Source organism: Saccopteryx leptura, chromosome 1, assembly GCF_036850995.1.
Source record: "Saccopteryx leptura isolate mSacLep1 chromosome 1, mSacLep1_pri_phased_curated, whole genome shotgun sequence".
NCBI lineage: Eukaryota > Metazoa > Chordata > Mammalia > Chiroptera > Emballonuridae > Saccopteryx > Saccopteryx leptura.
This window is the reverse complement of record NC_089503.1, coordinates 159,395,415-159,410,364: the sequence shown is the minus strand read 5'-3', so window position 1 is coordinate 159,410,364 and position 14,950 is coordinate 159,395,415. Positions and strand designations below refer to the sequence as shown.

At 46.6% G+C, this 14,950-nt stretch overlaps 1 protein-coding gene across 4 annotated transcripts in view; it reads left to right on the top strand.

Annotated features, from left to right (window-relative positions):
• OSMR (oncostatin M receptor) overlaps nucleotides 1–14,950 on the top strand; it is a 45,344-nt gene that overhangs the window by 6,039 nt on the left and 24,355 nt on the right. For all 4 annotated transcript variants that reach the window (XM_066378717.1, XM_066378708.1, XM_066378728.1 and 1 more), the window contains exons 2-4: nucleotides 4,274–4,359; nucleotides 8,522–8,694; nucleotides 13,894–14,065. In XM_066378717.1, coding sequence (XP_066234814.1) covers nucleotides 4,287–4,359; nucleotides 8,522–8,694; nucleotides 13,894–14,065 — 418 coding nt within the window. In that variant the 5' untranslated portion in view covers nucleotides 4,274–4,286. The remainder of the gene's footprint in view (nucleotides 1–4,273; nucleotides 4,360–8,521; nucleotides 8,695–13,893; nucleotides 14,066–14,950) is intronic.

The following is a 14,950-nucleotide window of genomic DNA, read 5'->3' as shown; positions in this document are numbered from 1 at the left end:
TGCTGGTGTAGAAGGGCAGACCGACACCCTTTTCAAAAGCCATGTTTTATTATGTGTGTAGTATTGATACTGATAGATCCTCAAAGGCATCTTCATTTTGCAAAAGAACAAGATTTGAATGAGAAGTTCTACAAAATGAGTGGGTAGTTTTTCTTTTCTTCTCTTCTGTATTCTCCCAGAGAAAGAATGTTAACGGAAGACTGTATTAAGCAATAGTTGGCTGCAGAATTGAAAGAAAAGAGAAGAGAATGTGAAAAAAGAATTGGTACAAGTTTTTGTTCATTTGCCAGATATTTACTGGGTAGCAAATGTGTTCTGGGACTATGACAGCCAGAGGGGCATGAGATCCAGACCTGTCCCCAAGCCGCTGGTAGTCCAGTTAGGAATGATGGAAATCTGAAAAATAGAAACAAGAAATGTATTTGAGGAAAAGACCAGGAGCACAGGTGAGGCTGGAAAGTTGTCTTCCTTTTTGAATTCTGCTATTTCCTGCTTCCCTGATTTCCTTTTCTGGCTGGAAGTCGGAAGTGACGGCACTCTGCACTGATCTCCGTGGTGAAGGAAAGCCTGTTGAATGAATGAGAAGCTGGGTGGCCTTTCTCCATGTCAGAAGCAGAGCTTTGGAGGAAAAACCAACCCCTGCTGGGTGTACCTGAGTGCAGGTGGGGAGAAGGCAGTCCTGTTGCAGAGGATCAGCCCCACCCCCACCCCCTTGTCCCACCGCACAGCCTGGTGCTTGCGGTGATGCAGGAAAGCCAGGCCGCATTCTGGATCTGTGTTTGGACCTGCATGAGGGATGGAGAATAGAGCTCTGCACTGGGTCCTTTCGTTTCTGTCTCGGCTCTGTGTGTCCACCGAGGGCACCGGAATTTATACCTCCGGCCAGGACCGCTCCCACGGACTCCTGATCCAGCTGTCTCCTTGGTATCTCCTCTCCTCTGGATGTTAGCATGTCCACACTGAGCCCCGGGACAGCCCACTAAACCTGTTCTTCTGCTTCTCTCTTAATGGTAATTCCATTCTTCCAAGGGCTCGGCTGAAATTCCTGGAGCCACCCATGCATGATGTCTCACTTTGTCACCCCTCCACAGCCTGCTAGCTGGGATTCAGTCCCTCTGGGATTCTGCCACAACTGCCACCACTCTGGTCTAACTCAGCATCGTTCACCCTGCACTGTTGCTGTGTCCTCCTAACTGCTCTCCCTGTCGCGGCTCTCACCCCTTCCATCTTCCATCTCTTCTCATTCCTGGGTCCTCCGTTATTTCTTGATGTTCCCATGTGGCTTCCCTCTTTCCCAGAGTAGAAGCCACAGCTTCAGTCACGTTTTCTCCGGTTTGCTCTCCCTCTCTACGTTCCCCCAGATTTCATCTCCTGTCTCTCACTTCCTACTAGCACCAGCGCCTGGCTCCTTCTTCTTTGACTCTGCCAAACACTCTCCCACCCCAGGATCTTTGCACAGGTCACTCCCTCCCCTCCAGGTCTTTCCTTGTGTTAGCCATCGTCCCATCAGGAAATATCTGGTGCACTTGGAATTGATAACTTAAGAAGATTTATGTATGAGGGGTAGAGGGGGACCACATGGGCCATGCAGTCAGTCACCCGGGGCTTGCAAGCAGCCCGTACTGTCTGTGTTTATCCCTACAGTATGAGGCTGTGCTGATGGGAAAATTGTTCCTGTGGAATTTCCCAAAGGGGGTTCCATGCGTGTCCCTGGGATGTTCTAGCTGCTGAGGCTCATTCTGCAAGATTTGGTGAACTTGGTTGATTTTACCAGAAGGTTTTCAGATAACAGCTAGGCCTTGCAGTCTCTCTGCAAGTGATCCTGAGGTGGCAGCTGTCCACCATGGGAAATAACAGCCACTTCGCTCATGTGCAGGCAGTGACCACCACTGACTGCCCAGGGTGTGTGCAACTGCACGGCAGACCGATGAAAACAAAAACAGCAAATATGGATGGCTGCTGTAGCAATCCTCAGAGTCACAAGCTGGTGTGTGTGACAGTGGGGCAGGACAGTCCCAGACGAGACTGTCCTGGTGAGTCCCAAAGACCTTCCTGCGATACCCAGACCGCAGAAGTGCACCCTTTGTCAGTACTTACATGTTGCAATGGTGTTATCTGACAAGTTTTATTCTTTAATTTCTGGTTACCCTTAGCTGGCAGGTGGCTTCTAACTTTTAGTTTTAGGTTTCTCCACCCCTATGACTTACTTTCTGCAACATGTGAAATATTTGATTGGCTAGAAATCCAATGTTTTAGAGACATTTTAAATAGGCCTTTTTTAAAGAGAGCATGAGACTACACGCCTCTATCCCCGCCCAAACCATCCACTTAAGTTTGCGGGAGGAGATTTCTCATCACAGTGGTGGTCCCTTACATCCCTCAGGTGATGTCAACGCTGAGACCAGGACCGGAAGGATATTTAAATCACACAGTGAGTGTCAGACTCTTCACTTGGGCGTTTTCCTTTTGCCTTCCTTTTCGTTCTGGCAGAAACTATTTTCTCTTAAATTAGCAGACACTCTCCTGGCTTTGCTATCCAGTTGTGATAGGAACTTATTTGCGGTTGTAAGTAAAGATTTTAGGGAGGTGTGAATGACCTGTTGGCCAAATACAAGGGGCAGAAAGCAGTGCTTAAGAGAAAATGAATTAAAGTTGTCATCTGCGGACTTCTGCGTCCATCACCACCTTGGAGCTCAGCTCACCTGCTGGCAGGCTTGACCACCACAGACTAATTTAATAGTGTGGTTTACTCTCTTCCTGTTTTCACTGCTGATCCCAATTACCTCTCAATACCATGAAAAATAGAATCTGGGTGGTGAGAATGTACAATCTGGTTCACTGACTCTCTAGACTAGTTTGAAGAAAGCCAGGTGGCGGGACAGAGGCAAATTATTTTTGAGTTGTTTCATTGCCTCTCTCTATGATGAGTCAGAATTTGAAGTAGAAAAGTGAAATTCTGCACTTCCCCTAACACATTTATTAATGAATTAAGAACTTACTAGCCCTGGCCGGTTGGCTCAGCGGTAGAGCGTCGGCCTAGCGTGCGGAGGACCCGGGTTCGATTCCCGGCCAGGGCACACAGGAGAAGCGCCCATTTGCTTCTCCACCCCTCCACCGCACTTTCTTCTCTGTCTCTCTCTTCCCCTCCCGCAGCCAGGCTCCATTGGAGCAAAAATGGCCCGGGCGCTGGGGATGGCTCGGTGGCCTCTGCCTCAGGCGCTAGAGTGGCTCTGGTCGCAACATGGTGACGCCCAGGATGGGCAGAGCATCGCCCCCTGGTGGGCAGAGCCTCGCCCCCTGGTGGGCGTGCCGTGTGGATCCCGGTCAGGCGCATGCGGGAGTCTGTCTGACTGTCTCTCCCTGTTTCCAGCTTCAGAAAAAAAAAAAAAGAACTTACTGGCCTTCTTGAGGTCATCCAGGCTCATTCTTTGTACCCTCAGATTGCCCCAGGGTCAAAGAACCTGATGAATCAGTGGCGCTTTTTGGCTTACAATTAGAAACCCTCTCCGAAGGCAGGGAAAAACAGAAATTATTTTGAACAACAAAACAGTAGTCTCCGTAGGTAGAATGCACTCAACTTTTCCTAGGTGAAGTTTTAATGAGGGAGACAGGGAAGAGTGAAGAAGTCCCTGGTAAGTAATTAATTCCAGTTTAGCCCTTTTGAAATTGGCCTTTGGTCTCTTTCTAATCAGTCTGGTTTTTATACCTAACCTTGGTTTCCCTGCTTTGTCTTTCTTTACGGACCTCTGCTGGGTTTGAGGACGGTGGAGCCGTCTGTGGCCACAGAGCCTGAGTGGCACAGGAAGAGCGGTGCTCTCCAATCATGGGGACCAGCTGGTCTTGGCTGGGTGTGGTGGCCTCAGGCTGAGCTGGCTGTGGCTGGGCTGCCTCAGCTCTGCATTCCTTGCAGCTCTTTCTCCTCCTGGGGGTAGGGGGTTGGGGGTTTGGGGGAGTAACCCAGGAATGTTCTCTTCATGCCGAAGGGGGAAACACAAAAGAGCAAGCAGTAATACACGGGTCTGTTTAGGCCTAGGATGCAAGCCAGCACAACATCCCTTCCCCTTCATTATGGCCAAAGCAAGTCACCTGGAGTGGAATGGGGACACACGCTCTCTTCATTGGGTCAGAACTCCAGAGTCACATGACAAGGGGCGTGGCTACAGGGAAGAGAAAAGAATGGGCCCTTGAATGCCCTTGTCTACCACAGCTGGCTCAGAGAAAACTGCTCTGAGATAAAACTAAAGTTTCCTTCTTTGTAATTTACCTCTCTCAGGAAACCAGACCCGATGGCTCCCCTGGCGGTCTCTCAGGCAGCGTTCCTCCTGGTGTTGCTGTCCTTGAGAACTTCCCAGAGCGAAGGTAAGAAGTGGAAAGAACAGTAAAGGAAAAATATTCAGTGTTTCCAAACGTCCTCTTTAAAGTCTCAGCATTTCACACACAATTGTAATAAAAAAAAAAAAGCAGTATTTATTTGGAAAAGAAAAATCACATAGAGAAAAAAATTGAGGTAATTGTTTGCTTTGTAGAAAGTTGCACAATTCTTTTTTTCTTCGGAGATTACATAGAATCGGTAAGTAGCAATAATTACTTTAGCCTTGACCTTCCCAATCATGATGGCTCATCTTAATAAGCCACCCGTTCCTGGTCAGAAGGGTGTTTGTGAGTGGACCTAATCCTTCAGCACTGCGTGGTGATATTTTGAAAACGACCATCACCAGGGGAGTCTCTTCTGCTTCTTGCTGGGGAGAGATGGGGTGAACCAGCCCAGCATGGCCGGCCACAAAGTTAGAACAATGTGTGCTATCCCTCAGCTATGTTCACTGAGAAGCTGTTAGTACCACTAAGTGCTGAAATACTGTTTATGGATTTTAAAAAAACCTGTTACTTAGCAGCTGCCCCAATGAGGGTATTTTGAAATAAATTAAAATTTATAAATAAAGTCAATATGAATTCAGTACTTCTAAATGTTTATACATACTTTGATTTTTCTTTGAACCAGACTGAAGGTCGATTCTTAGCCCAGAGAGAGAGCTTCTGTTGGTTTATAAAGTTTCTGTTGCTTTCTCCTGCATTTTACAAGGTTTTGCATTTTCTTGTTTTTTATAGATTTTTTCTTCTGTACTCCCTTTGTACAGAGACAGCTTACAGGCATGTGCTCTCTGTAATTACCCATACAATTCCTGTCTGTGGATTTATGAAAATGACATTCGCAAGAAACATCCATAGAATTTTTCAGTTTTCCCTTAAAACTTTGTGAAAAGACATTTGGAAATAAAAAAGGGAGATTTTTGTTCTGATAATAACTCAATTTTCTGTCTGATATCCTTTGACTCTAGGCTTAGTTCATTCAGGATCAGGGTACATGGGAAAATGCTACCTTTATGACTTCTTAAAAATCATAGTTTGATTGTTGGTGTCATCCCTCATCTGGAGCTGAACGGTGGGAACTAGGATTCCTCATCTGTGGTGTGTACACCCCTCCTTATCTCTGCCTCACTAATATCGGAGCCAGGCACAGCTGGGACCCTGGCCCCAACCCCAGGCTCTCCAGCAAATCCCAGGCATGTGAAAAAATCCCTTTGGCACAGCAGCTCCCTAGCGCAGTCGTATTATCTGGCCCAGCGGCCGTTTGCTGCGTGCCTTCCCTTGCAAGGCTGCGTTCCCCGCGCCTCCGCCGCTGCCCCGCGGCTCCCTTGGTCCAGGTGGGACAGCGCTTGCCTTGTTTCTCTCCACCAGGCTTTGTGCCTGCTTCCAGCTGTCCCGGCCAGGCGCGCCTGCTCTGCGGGCTCAACCCGTGCGCGTCCTCACCTGCACTGCTTGGATTTCTTGTCCCAATTTCTGCTGCCTCGGACCAAGTGCCTACCAGCACTCCCCGCTAAAACTAGGAGTCCCCCCATAAGCTCATCCAGCCAGGCTCAGGTTTGACACTCCGTTTAAGATAGCCTAGCTTCCCCGGAACCCGGGGGCAGAGCCCAGGCTCACTGCCATCAGCCCGGGGCTCACGCCTCCATCAGCCAGAAAACAAGGCTGTGAGAGCCAGATGGGTGTTCTTCCGGTGTGTGTGTGTGTGTGTGTGTGTGTGTGTGTACACACAACAGAGATAAAGAGGCAAACAAACGTGGATTTTCTATAGAAGTGAAATTATACTGTATCTAATGGGAGTATTTATACTGAAGTGTATATGTGTTAAAGTATATATACTTATTAAAGTAATTCAAGTATAAAGTATATGTATTATATATCACATAAATATATATATACTGGAAATGTATATATATTTGTTAAAGTATACATACTTTAAGAAGTATACTTTACTATATATTTATTAAGATAATTAATACAATATACGATGAGGGTTTTTACCTTTGATGTTAAATGTTCTTCTAGAAATAACATTACGGTAATGGCTGCATGGTGTTCCATCTTATGAATGGACAGTGATTTATTTCCTTAAGTGGTGTTGGGGCCACACAGAGGCTGGGCTGGGAGACCGGAGCAGGAGCTATGACCAAATCCAGGTCAGTTTGGTTCCCAAGCCCGCCCTTTCTGGCAACACGCCAGCGCCCTGTTATGAGGAGAACTCTGGGCCAAGGGCCAAGAGCCGTGGGTTCTGGTCTAGTTGTACAGTTTGGGAACAGTCATCTCCTTTTTTTTTTATCTCAGTTTCCTCATTTGAAAAATAATGGGACTGTGTTTAATCATCTCTAAGGTCCCTCTAGCTCTCTGAATTTACCTTGGCATCTCCCAGTATTTCTCAAGAAAGTCCTAGATTGCTTCTGACCAAATTATTTTGACGGACTAATGTCTCTCAAGTACCTGAGTCACGCAACATTTGCATAGCGTAGATCAATATACAGAGTTCCTCTCTTGACTAATGCACCAGACAAGAGCTTTCTCAAGATTCCAGAAATTAAGTTGATGCCAGTAGTTAACTCATTCATTCAGCGACCAGTCCCTGCGTGTCTGTGCTGTGACAGGTGTGTTATTGGTCTCGGTTTCACTGAGCTGAGTGAAACCTCACCTCAGCCTTCTTGGCTCACAGTCTACAGGGAGACAGACACACCACAGACCATCTCAGCGGTCTGTGATCGGTGCCCACACAAGGGCTTGGCAAAGCAGCCACAGGGAGAAGAGAGCTCCAGGAAGGACATGTCAAGGTGTTAGAGAGGAGTTGCTTGTCAGGCACTTGACCTCGTGGAGATCCTGGATCTCTAATTTGAGGTCAACATGTGCTATGGAGAAGATCTGCCAAAACCATTCAAAGATGCATAAGCATCAACCTGTGTCCTTCGGGAAATTTGAACATAGAGTGAGACCAACAGCAAACCACCATGTGGGCAAAATGAAACGAGGGCCAGGAAGGATGGGATGATTCTGTGTGCACCTTACTTTCTCTGGTGCCATCGGTTCCACAATGGCTAAAAATATTTCCCCTCTATTCCATAAGGGACCAGCTCTTTCATCTTTCTAAGTCTCCTTTTAGTTAGAAAAGTGAATGCTTGGAAGGTGATATCTGCGATACCATGGACCATCAGATACCGGCTGACTTTATCAACACAGTCTTAATCTTTTCACTGCCTTTGCACCATTCCCAGTTCACGTCAGACCCCCTCAAACCAACAAGTAAAACCCTTGAGCCAGCAATACACAATTCCTGTTGAATCTGCACGGCATTTCTTCTGCTGCATGGGCAGTGGTGTTTTGTTCTTCTCTCAGAATTAGCAATGGCGCAACTTACAATAGCAGGGCCCATCAACCTGGCTGTTTTCTAAACCCACTGACCTCTGCAAGTCTGTGTCATGTTTGAATCTCTCTTCTTCTACAGACTCTATTGCACCACTAAATACTCTAACCTTGCAATCTTTCATTATTTCATGAGTCAGTTGTGTCTCTCCAGTAGCTTACTTCCTTGAGCTAGGAACCCTGTCACGATTATTTTATTTCACACCAAATGCCTAGTATGTGGCTGGTGTTGATCTCATCCAAAGAGTTGAATGAAATCTTGCCAGAGGTGTTTTAAGTTCTCTGCTTTGAGATGGGAGGTGCTCCTCCTACATTATAGCTATATAATAATATACAATAAATAATAAACAAAATACTTTCAATAAAACTTCCATTTTTGACTTCCAGAAATATGAAATTTATAGCAAAAGTACTGTTTCTTTATTCAGCCTTGTAAATTTCTAAGCTAGTTATATTGTTCAATAGTGTCCTTTATTGTTTAATTGTTAAGTTAACTTATGTAATTTATTTAATTATTGTGTATTGTTTAACTGTTTGTAAATATATTAAGTTGTTGTGTGTTGCTGAGCAATCCATTTCATTCATGTAGGTCTTAGTTTCTTCATCTGCCAGGGATTTCTAAGTTCCCTTCCCACTTTTCAAGGTGTCTGATTCTAAGATGCACATGTGAACAGTATTTTTCAAAGCTGAACAATGATGATATTGAACAATAATTATCTATGGCTATTCAATTGTACTCCCATTAAGTGTTACCTCATTTCTTATTTTGGTCTTTCAGTTTTGTCTGAACATTTACCATTGATCCCTGAATCATTGAACATTTCCATCAATTCTAAACAGCAATGTTTGCATTTACAATGGCATGTCCACAACCTTACTTATCATCAGGAATTAAAAATGGTTTTTCAGATAGAGATCAGTAGAATTAAAACATCTAATATCATCTGGGTGGTAAGTATTATTATTATTTTTTTTTTGGCCCTATATTTTTTAAAATCCTTTTCTGGTACCATGATTTGTCTTTTATAACCTACAAAAACCAGTTTGGAAACATGTTAGCAACGCAAAACAGTTTTCCTAAACAACTGCATTTCCGTGTGTTTTGGTGATAGGATCTGGGACAAAGTAACATGACAAGTTTGGTTTGGCAGGTTGGATGAGATGCGTTAAGGAAATAGATCACTTCTTCCATTCTGCTCAGCCCCTAAGAAAGCTGTTGGGTCTGTTCCAGTGAGTACTGATTCCCCAAGTCCCTAAGATCAACCATTTTATTCCTCTTCTTTCTTCCTGGTCCACCAGAAAATTTCTTAATAAAATATTACAGTTTGGCAGCATTTTTCTTGCCAGCATGACCTCCAGTTGGTGTCTTTGCTTCCACTGTGTGGAAAGTAAGGAAGAGTGAGTTCTCACACCTCTGTCCTGGCCGGCAGAGAGCTTCTTCATGGACCCTTCTGGGGAGTAACTTACGGTGTCCTTTGTGCATCACAGGTGGCTTCTTCTATAACATTAAATTAAGAAAATCCTAATGTCACACTGCTTTCCCTTTGAATTTTGGGGGATAAATTTTTACTTGCCTTGGTTTCAATGAAGGTTGTGTCTGTTGCCCCTGATGCTTCCTCATCTAGCTCCTGGGGACACTGTGGTGGTCTCTTTCAATTGTCATTTATGGTCTGGGGAGCCTTAATCACCTAATCATACATCCTGTTCATTCATCGTCACGGGATGTTGAAGGACAGTGGGATGTGTCCTCAGTGAAGGGATATGGAGGAGTGGCCTAGCCAGAAGGCACACACAGGGGTGTGTCATTGCTGGGGACCTCTGTTTTGTCAGTGGAGGGCCTCTCTTCTCTCAAGCAGTAAGGTTCAGATGGTTAGCTCCTTTAGTCAAGCATAAAGGCCACTAATTTTAAAGCTTCCAGTTACTTCCCAAATTCACTCTTGCATTTGGGGTCTGAGTGAGTGGCTAAGACAAATACAATTCTGACTGTTGATTTAGGCTTGATAGCAGGTCTATAGATCCACCGCTCGAGGGGCTGTTCCCTGCCATGAGGGTTGTTTGCTGTGACTACTCAGCACAACGTCTATGAGCAGCTGTTCGCCTCCCAACAGCAGCACATCTTTCCATCACTCCATCGCATGCTAACATTTTTGTATTTTCATAATTTTTGTATTTTTGATGAATACATTGGTTGTTGCCTTGGACCTGGTAAGACACCCAGCAGAGGATGATGAACTGTCTAGGAAACAGACACATGAGGGAAGCGCGGGAGGAATGTGTGGAGAACTAGCACTTACCACCATTAGCGAAGGTCACATGAGCCATAGACCAAGGGGATGCCATTCTTTATTTTTCTAAAAGACGATTTTTTCTGTCATCACATTAGATGAAATGATGACAGCCAGAAACCAAGTCGATTCCATTCTTTATTGTTCTAAGTGACAGCTGTTCCTGTTTTCACCTTTGATTCATGAACCAGTTTTCATAGTCAAGAACCAACTTCTGTAACCCACTAAGGCTAAGGATATTTGAGAACAGAGTTTTGCATTGTCTGTGGCATTGTCCCCGACACAGCCCTGCCCGACCCCCACAGAGGAGGAAACCAAGGCACAGGGAGGTTTGTCGTGCTACTCCAGGCGACAGAGCCAGGACACCCTTCACCCAGCCCAGACAGGGCGGATGGCCATGTGCAGCCTCCCCGGGTCATCGGTGGCCATGGGTCCCAGGACAGAGGATGCCCTGAGAAGCCCTCATCTGAACCTCTCAGGCCCAAAGTCGAGTGGAGACATAGGCTCCCCCAGGTAAGGGAGGGATGGCCAATGGAGAGAGGCCACTTCTGTCTAGACCACAACCTGCCTTTCGTGGGGCTGCTCCCTGGAATGCAGGCCTGACAGGACCTTCCCTCTTGCCGAGAAGAGGCACCTTTCTAGGCTCATGTCTCAGGTGACTGCATCCCAAGGGAAGAGCGTCTTGATCCAGGTGCTCACAGCTGGACCAGGGACCCTGAGCCACCTCCCAGGTGCCACCGCCACTCAGATCCCCGCTGGCAGCTGCGCTGCCTGGTCCCACCCTGGGCTGGGCTCTGCCCTCAGCCTCTCCAGTGCTCTCCGCGTGGTTCTGCTGATGGCAGGAAAGGGCAGATCCATGATGGCAGGGAAGTCAGAATCACACCGCAGCTGAGGGTGGTGGGTGGCTGCACCCTCGGGTCAGAATTCATGACCTCTGCCAGACCTCGGTATAAATGTGCGTGCCACTTTCTCCTGACTTCCTACGTCTGCCAGCGCCCTATTAAACTCGCCACGTCAGTTAATGAAAACAGCCCAAACACAGTTCAGCACATTTGAGAAAAACCGATGCATTCAAGGGAAGCTTTATCTGCTCCATTACAAGGCCATAGATGCCACAGGGCACAAGTTGTGGTTAGACAGAACCCACACAAGCAGTGTCTGGGGAAAATGGAGCCCACTGCCTGTTCACGAATGGACAAAGCCATTCAGCACGTGGTGGTGGACCGTGGGCCTGGGCCGGGTGTTGTTCAAGGTGTGGGTCTGTGGAGGGACCAACACAGCAACAGGGGTGTCCTCACTGTGACAGGTGCTGTGGCTGGGGTTGGACCTGACCTTCTCCAGCTCCCGGGGAGAAGGGCTGTTTGAGCCAAAACATGGTTGTTTGGTTTTCATCCAGAGATCAGGAAAGCAATGGGACTGACGGGCTCTGGTTGCACAGTGGAGAGCAGGCGAGGGGCGGCAGGAGGCGGTGTGTGACCGGCAAGAAGCAGCCGGTGGGGTCGGCCCACGGGATAGTGGGGACAAAAGTGGCCAAATCTGAGAGAGACGCCGAAGGTGAAATCCAGTTTATGGCTTGTTGATATTATAGAAAGGTCACCATTATCGATATACTTCCTTTTTTTGTATTGGCTCTTAATATTTAAGCAAAGTGTACTCAACATTGCTCAGGTTAAATAGTGAACGTTTTATGGATCAGAACCTCAAAATGGGTAGTTGACAAAATATGTTTCATAATCTGGAAATAAAATGTAAATAATTTATCAATTGGAGTTCGCAGAGAGGATGTGCGTGAACAGGGGCCGCCTAGGTGACAGGTGTTCTCACCCCAGGGCTGTGTTTAAGGTTAGCATCCTGGGAAGGGGAAGGGCTTCACTGGAGGGGAGGCCTCCGAGTGTGCAGTTTGCCAGCTCCAGCCTGTGTGTGATGTGCCCATTGCCCCGTCCTCTGAACCATAGGCATTGCCATTGGCCCTTAGAGACGCAGAGGCACACTCAGTCTTCCCAGGGAGTGCAAGGTGTGTGTGGCCTCCATCTCCCAGCTGTGGGCCAGAAAGTGGGCGTCTGGGAGGGCCCACTGAGGACCACGGATGCCTGGGGCTGGGGGGTGGGGAGAAGATTGAAGCACAGCCCCTGCCCCCTTGGGGCCATGCTTGAGCCAGGGACACACGCACAGGTGAACCCACACTTCACACAGTGCACAGGACGGCTCAGGGGAGGCGGCGATTAGGAGGAAACCAGAGGAAAAGCAAGAAAATATTCATGAAAGAGAACGGGTGTAACCTGGGCTTGAAGGATGGTCATTCCGATGCAGAGGGAGAGTGGGGGACACTGTGTGAGCAAACACTGAGGTGGGAAAACATCAAGCTATGCCAGAAGTGTGGGGCAGACCTCGGCATCCAGAGAGAAGATTCCTGCAGGGGGTGTAGGTTGGAGTCAGATTGTAGATACCCTTGAATGATAGCGTAAGGTGTAGAGGAGCTATGGAAGCCTACTGAATTGGAGAATAAAAGTACCAGTGTCTCAGAAAGATTAACACTAAGACCTGTGCCGGAAGACCAAACTACAGTTCACCTTGGATGAGCTCTCCAGAGAACAGTGTGAGACATTCCTAAGTGATTGACATCCCTGGAGACTAAGGATTCACACAGCTGGAGCTCGAGGGAGGGGATGTGGTCCATGTGGCCACCGTATCTGAAAAGACAAGAGATAAAGAATTAAGGGAGACATGGAGAGCCATCAGTTGACCTCTGGGAGAGGTGGAGCGCCCAGGGACCATGAAGAGTTTTCTCTACTGAGATCTGGCTGAGCTGATCTGACCCTGGCTGAGAATGAACATAAAACCACACTCATCAATCTAGCTTACTTTTAAAATTTTTTTTAAAAGATTATATTTATTGATTTTAGAGAGAGAGAAAAAAGAAAGAAAAGCTAGGAGCAGGTGCGGGAAGCATCAACTCATAGTTGCTTCTCGTATGTGCCTTGACCGGGCAAGCTCGGGGTATTGAACCGGTGACCTCAACATTCCAGGCCAATGCCTTACCTACTGCACCACCACAGGTCAGGCCTATTTATTTATTTTTAAATGTTTTCTTGAATTTATTGGGGTGACATTGGTTAATAAAGTTATACAAGTTTCAGGTGTACGATTCTATAATATGTACATCATCTGTATATTGCATTGTGTGTTCACCACCATATATTGTTGTTTCCTCCATCACCATCTATCCCCCTTCTACCCTCTTCTACCTCCCTCCATCCCCCTTTCCCTCCTGAAGTCCCCACAAATCTTGCTTACTTTTAAAAGGATGACTCAGCCTGACCTGTGGTGGCGCAGTGGATAAAGCGTCAACCTGGAAACACTGAGGTTGCCGGTTCAAAACCCTGGGCTTGCCTGGTCAAGGCACATATGGGAGTTGATGCTTCCTGCTCCTCCCCCTTCTCTCTTTCTCTCTCTCCCTCCCTCTAAAATGAATAAATAAATAAAAAATAAAAATAAAAAATTAAAAGGATGACTAAATACTCTAGTTTGCAAGAATTTTCCTAGCGGGTCCTATGTGACAAGCACTGTGAGCACCATCTCTTATCTCTTCCCCAAGACTTGAGTTGCTTCACTTCTTCTCTCACTAGTTCCACTTGAACCTCTGTAACTGGAGGTCCAGAGCAGGTGGGAGCTGGGTTTCTGAGAAGCACGAGGCTCTGGCCGGTTTCTTGCCAAGACATCAGCACACAGGGAGCTGGCTGGGTCGAAATGGCCGGCACTAACTCATATCAGGGAGTTGCCGAGGTGTGTGCTTTGGGATAAGTCTAGGCAAACCATTTTCCAGGACAGCATGTCTATGTGTTCAAGTTTTTCTCTCTCTTTCTAGGGGAATTATAGCACCACTGTGAAGTGGAACCAGGTTCTGCATTGGACATGGGAATCTGAGCTCCCTCTGGAATGTGTGATGCACTTTGTAAGGATAAGGAGCATGGTGAACGATGCCAGGACCCCCAGGTCGAGGGCCTGGAGCAACTGGAGCCCCTGGACGGAAGTAGATGGTAAGAAGTGGGCTGGTGAGAGCGGGAAAGGACTTACTAGGTGATGTTACTTGGGCATCAGTGGTCAAATAGGGGAGTTCCCCTCCGAGGAACTCATTAGTCCCCAACAGTAATTCTCTGTGACTCCTACTGGAACTGAGAGGTGAGGGTGTGAAACCAGGAGATAGATGTCTAAGGCTTGGCCTCTCAATTTATTCGTTAAAATAATTATACAAATCCAGAGAATTTTTATGTATTTCCCAAATGTGGGAAGCGTGTTTACTGTAGAATGCTTAGTGAGCCAAACAGGACACAGATTGTATGTGTGTTTTTATTAGAAGAATGCACAGAATGTGTGTGCAGCTAGAACAGAGCGTGCGGTCTCTGTCATGACTACACAGCTCTGCCATTGTGCCATTGAAGCAGTCACAGCAATATGGAAATGAATGATAGTGATTGTGTTCTGATAAAACTTTATTTACAAAAACAGATGGTGGGCTGGCGTTGACGCACTGGCCCACTGGGCAGTTTGCCAGTGTCCCTAATGGAGAGGGAAGGGAGGGACGGGTGGAAAATGAAAGCACTTCTTTGAGTAGTGAGATGATGGATAAATATATTTTAAATTATCTCTTAATTTTGATCATTTAATTTTGTTGTAGTTAAAATTTAGAGTGGGTCTGCCACCATTTCTGATGCCTCAGCTATGCCCCAGGCCAGCGCTGCAGTGATAGTATTTGGGTCTCTCGACTACCTACCGTGCCAGGTTACCTGAAACTCCTGCCAATAGAACCCTTTCTTTGTTAACTGTTTATGCCAGTTTATGAATGCAAACTGGTAACTTATTAACCCATGAGTAGCCTAGGGGTTAGTTTAATAGTAAACAATAGAACTATATCTGCATTCTGG